Source organism: Pundamilia nyererei, unplaced genomic scaffold (genome assembly GCF_000239375.1).
Source record: "Pundamilia nyererei isolate P.nyererei 1_Seehausen unplaced genomic scaffold, PunNye1.0 scaffold00055, whole genome shotgun sequence".
Classification (NCBI taxonomy): Eukaryota; Metazoa; Chordata; class Actinopteri; order Cichliformes; family Cichlidae; genus Pundamilia; species Pundamilia nyererei.
This window is the reverse complement of record NW_005187456.1, coordinates 2,438,994-2,444,154: the sequence shown is the minus strand read 5'-3', so window position 1 is coordinate 2,444,154 and position 5,161 is coordinate 2,438,994. Positions and strand designations below refer to the sequence as shown.

General features: G+C 37.0%; 1 protein-coding gene across 2 annotated transcripts in view; it reads left to right on the top strand.

Moving 5' to 3' along the window:
• Window positions 1–4,477, top strand: part of rnaseh2b (ribonuclease H2, subunit B) — a 6,526-nt gene extending 2,049 nt beyond the window's left edge. Inside the window, exons 3-11 of one of the 2 annotated variants that reach the window (XM_005733860.2) lie at window positions 1,751–1,858; window positions 2,352–2,428; window positions 2,673–2,787; window positions 2,869–2,933; window positions 3,039–3,144; window positions 3,443–3,524; window positions 3,610–3,655; window positions 3,926–4,003; window positions 4,334–4,477. In XM_005733860.2, the coding sequence (XP_005733917.1) occupies window positions 1,751–1,858; window positions 2,352–2,428; window positions 2,673–2,787; window positions 2,869–2,933; window positions 3,039–3,144; window positions 3,443–3,524; window positions 3,610–3,655; window positions 3,926–4,003; window positions 4,334–4,444 (788 nt within the window). In that variant the 3' untranslated portion in view covers window positions 4,445–4,477. The remainder of the gene's footprint in view (window positions 1–1,750; window positions 1,859–2,351; window positions 2,429–2,672; window positions 2,788–2,868; window positions 2,934–3,038; window positions 3,145–3,442; window positions 3,525–3,609; window positions 3,656–3,925; window positions 4,004–4,333) is intronic. The other variant, XM_013911011.1, reaches the window with a different exon arrangement.
• The last annotated feature ends 684 nt before the right edge of the window (window positions 4,478–5,161 follow it).

Sequence of the window (5,161 nt, the reverse complement as noted above, 5' to 3'; positions counted from 1 at the left end):
CACACACACACACACACACACACACACACACACACACACACACACACCTTCATACACCAAGTGAATTTTTGCACAATACTCAATCTTTTGCAGATTTCTATTGCACTGTTGTGTCTGTGTCGTTCTGTTCTCTCTGGTGTTGTACTGTCTTTGTTTTGTTTGCAATTGTTGCAATCTTTGTACATTGCACTTCATGCAGTCCTGTGTTGATTGTCTGTTATATGTCATATGTAGCACCATGGTCTTGGAGGAATGATGTCTCGTTTCACTGTGTACTGTACCACTACACATGGTTCGAATGACAATAAAGCCACTTGATCTTGATTAGCATGTAGTGTCATGTCTCAATATACTGTGAAATTAAAAACAAGTATATATCTTATAAAAAGAATGATAGAAAATTAAATTACAAAATTTTCACTAATTCTCCAAGCAAACACACAATAATGTTTGAGTTTTTGTTTCAGTGCTTCTGCAGGTGTGTTGCACTTGCTAATTTGTGTTGCTTTTGTCCAGATGAACCCAAAGCAGGTCAGTCAGGCTGAAATCTTGAATCTGGGCCAGTTTTTCTGCTTTGAAACTCATCATTCTGTCTTCTAATCTTTTGGGTCATTAGCTAGCTGTAGACTGAACTCCAGACCAAGCAGGATTCTGGTAGCAATAATGTATTCCAGCAGTACCTCTTGGAATACAGTATTGTCCGAATAGTGGACAAAATAGTTACTGTCCCTTCAACAGGCAGAAGGGTTGGAAGTTAGGTGGTGTACATGTAGGGATTGATTGTATTAACTTTTTTAAGAATTAAAAACAGTGGTGTAGAAAAACTGCTTTCTGTACAATTAACATTTTTTTTTTTTCAATATTTGGTCATCTAAAACTTTTCTAATCCTTGAGATGTTTCCCACTTTCCTTTGTGTTATTAAGGGCTAATCAGTGGAGTGGGAAATTGGGGTGTAAAACTGTCTCACATATGGAAACTCATTTCCACCACTAAAAAAAAAGTATCCATAACTTGAAATTTCGAGTTATCTTTTGAGTTAGTGCTGCCAATCAGTTATCTACGTGAATGACGTCATTTCCTTGTTATCCGGAAGCTGAAGCCCTCAGCTCCAAATGCTACAGTTAAGCTACCAGTCTTACAGCCAGTCATGAATGCACAAATTGCTGATTATTTTCACTGTGGCTTCACAAATTATGAAATCCTGGTGTTATTAGCTGAATCACATGCGTTACTATCAGCAAACGTACTCTTGAAAGCGCCAATTTGTTGCAATCCAGTTTTGAGTGCGTGGATTACTGATTGGCAGAGCTAACTCGAAATTTCGAGTTACTACTCTCGAAATTATGAGAAAATAAGTCGAAATTTCGAGTTATGAATACTTTTTTTTAAAATGGTGGACACAAGCATCCATACTCACATTTAAAACTCACATTGATTTATTTTTATCTTCTTTTTCAATTATATATTTATTTTGTTTATTGATTTCATTGTATGCTTAATATATGGTTTTTAACTGTTATCTCTGTTTTATTATTGGAAAGCACTTTGGTCAACTTTGTTGTTTTTAAAAGTGCTATATAAATAAAGTTGGATTGGATTGGATTAAAACAGAACCTCAAAACTAGTTTTTTTTTTTCACGTTTCCCATCAGGTGTTAAACTGGGCTAATTCTGTGTTTTGTAAACTGCAGTAACAGAACTGAAATAACACATTTCCTCCTTTTTTCTTTTTTTTTTTAAAATCCTGCAGATGCAGCATCTCTGTACATGTTGGGTTGTGGGGATGTGATGCTGTATGAGGTCAAAGCATTTGAGGATGATTTCCACTCTTGGTTTGTTGGCCAGGCTGTGCAGAGAGGTGGGTCTCATTCCAGAGTAAACTGAATCAGTCTGATCATAATTACACACACAGCTATGATGTCGGTTCATTTTATCTTGAATCTGCATCAGCTATATTTGTCTGATGGGAAGAGTTTTGCAATCAGGGCTTATTCCAGCTTGGTTGAAGTCCAAAGAAGCCAAATGATCTATTCAGAAGCTCCTTTTACATTGGACATAAATACTGACAAATGGATTCAATATACAGCTTACCTATAACATGACATCATACACCAAGCTGACAGCTCAGGTCTGTGATTCACAGGTTTGCATACTGCGATGCAGTTTAACTGTATTTGTAATAGTTTTCTTTTTATTTAATCAACAATTTATTGATTAAGTCATAGAAAAATTTATGAATTTTCAGCCGATGTCTCGCAGTTATTTAGTTAGCTGTCCTATAGCAAAATTTAATCAGATGCTAATTACGTGTCTTTGCTTTACCAGTTGTCTTTCTCTCTTTTTTTAATCAGATGGGAGACTGATCTTTGTAACACCTTTGGATCCTCTCTTTCTAATTTTGCCATATTTGATCAAATCTGGCAAAGAGGTAAGAAGAGGCTTACATACAATTAAGTGAAACATTTTTCAATTTCAGCATAGCATTACAGAGACATTAGATATTGTTTCATAAGGCACAGAACAGTAGAGGAAGTTCAGAAAAACTTGCATGGATTTGCAAGTATATTGAATACATTATAAGTTTTTGTGTACAGAGGCAAAATTACAAAAATTATGTCATTGTCAAAAAAACGTGTGGACCTGACTGTTTCATCCCTTAATGTGTTGCTCAGGGAAAGTTCCAGCGTGTGGATCAAGTTGTTAAAGATGAAGAATTCCCAGCTTGCTCGAGGCTGCTTAGCTGCGCTCGTACCCTGGCCTCCTTGCACCACATCGCTGAGGAAAAAGGTGAATTTTACTTTTAAAGATACTGGGATTCATGAAGCTACAAGGTCAAGCTGGATGCTTTGTCCAAATGTTGTGTTCCAGAGGTGGAAAGCCAGATGTATCATCGATACAGTCAAGAGAAAACCATGAACTGGTTAAAGAAAAAGGTATTTATTGAAAATCTATTTTTGCTCAGTGCAATACAACACTGAAAATGCATGCTTATTTTTTGCACATGCTGCACATTTTCTTTATGTATGTATTTTTAATAGGTGGAGAGGACAGTTATTGCCTTAAAGAAAAAAAATGTCTCTGTGGGAGAAGGAGTGAAGTCCTCAACATATGTCAGAGTAAAGTCAGAGACAGACAACCAAGAGGGTAACTTAAGACCACTTAACGCTTTTAAAATGATTCCCATTTCTCAACCATCTGAATTTTCTGCCTCATTCTTAACCCGAGAAGACATATTTGGGCTTAAATAGTTTCTTTCTAGGAAGACTGTTGACCAGCAGATGGCAGTAGCGCTGCAAAGTTTTTGTTTATAGATTATGTTGACTCACAGATCACTTAAACAATTCCCTGACCTTAAGTTTTTAAATCTCTTGGTCATAAAGAAATACAGAAATAATCAAACAGGGCGATTTTGGTTATTTGTATCTCTTATTTAACGATACAGAGGACTTCATACGGTATTCCCACGGCCTGATATCAGAGTATATCACTGAAGACCTGAGCAAAGCCCTCCTCACACACTTGGGGTAAGTTGATGAATGATGAACATCTTAATGAGTAATGGTATTAACGCCACTGCAGATCAAGCACATCTCTTATTGTGCTTCATAGGTTACCAGAGCTCACAAGCCCAAAGGAGACCGAGCCTCCTTCTAAGGTATGAGCTCTTCCCTCTTAGGTGCAAATATATGTGGTGTTGCATGTTTTCAGCTCTGCTTGCTGTCGTAGATGCCGTGCACTCTTCATGCACTCATCCACCTTACTGTAAAGTGTTGCATGTTTCACAGGGGAAATCCTCTGTCTGCGCTTGTGTGGGGTTAACTTTGCTTATAGTGTGAGGACATTAGAGCTTGTAGTGGTGGTTCTGTGGAAAAATAGCTTGGTGGTTTTAGTCATGAAAAGCCTGTCTTACTTCCTCGTTTGGCAGAAGCGGAAACTTTCAGACAAGCCGGTGGAGGCTGGAGAAGACTACACCAAATTCAACAGTGCAGATTTTGCGCGCAAAGTGAGTGTATGTCTGCTGGAATAGACTAAAGCATGTGGAGCGTCTGGTGGTTTTATTTTTGTTGTAATTACATGATAATGACCAAAGCTTGCTGTTATTTTAGCTTTTTCTATTTCTTTTTCTTTCTTTGTGTTTTTTTTTTAAGACGCTGCTTGTTCGTGCAGTTTTTGTTTGGCGATCGCTTTCTTCAAGCCTGGTGTACATCGTGTATTCACAAGGCTGTGGCCCTTACCTTGTAGATTTAATTGAAGTTGATGTTATGTAATTAATTTCCTGCTGTCTCCACACAAGGGCGTTGTGTTATATTGATTTTTCTTCTTTGCATTTCAGCCGCCCAAGAAGATGACGGCAGCTCAGAAAAGTCTAGCTAAGGTGGACAAGACAGGCATGAAGCCCATGTCGTCCTTTTTCAGCCCCAAGGTCAAAGCAGAAAAGAAATGAATGCTGTTTGTGTTTGATTTGTGACATTTCTAATAAAGAAAAAAAAAGTATTTGAAAGTACTTTCTTTTTAAATACTTTGAAGGTAAAGGGATCGTGGCACGTAATTTAGCATTCCTTTTAAACGGATAAATATGTAATATTTAAAAAAACATTTCAGATGATATGGGTTCATTTAAGTTTCTGCATACTTCTTTTGCAACAACCACAAACTACACAAAGACTTTCTTTAATCCTACTTTAGTACCTAAACATTCATTCAGATCCTCTGTATCCTGAAATTGAGTGACAGGTATTTGTAACCCTGGGAAAATAAAACCAATAATGCAACACTCGCTGTATACCATAAAAGTTAGGTCAGGTAGATTGTGTTTTATTGACTTTTCATGTTTACAACTATTTTAACTTTAGCAATGATAAATACAATAACTTTGGCTGGTTTTGAGCTATTCACACAGCCCAGTCCTTGGACTTGCTGAACTTCTCTCTCACATGAAGCGCTCTGACTTTGAAAGGAGCCATTGTTACATTTTTCAGTTGGTTTTGATACCTCAGAGGACTCCAACCTTTCCTTGGGTCTTACCTGTACACTACTGTACAAAATTCTGTATCAAACACAATACTTAACCCTCACTTTGTTCAGTTTAAAAGAGACATTAAAAGATAGGTTTAAAAAAAAAATTCTTCACGATATCAAAGGAATTTCCTGATCTTTTATT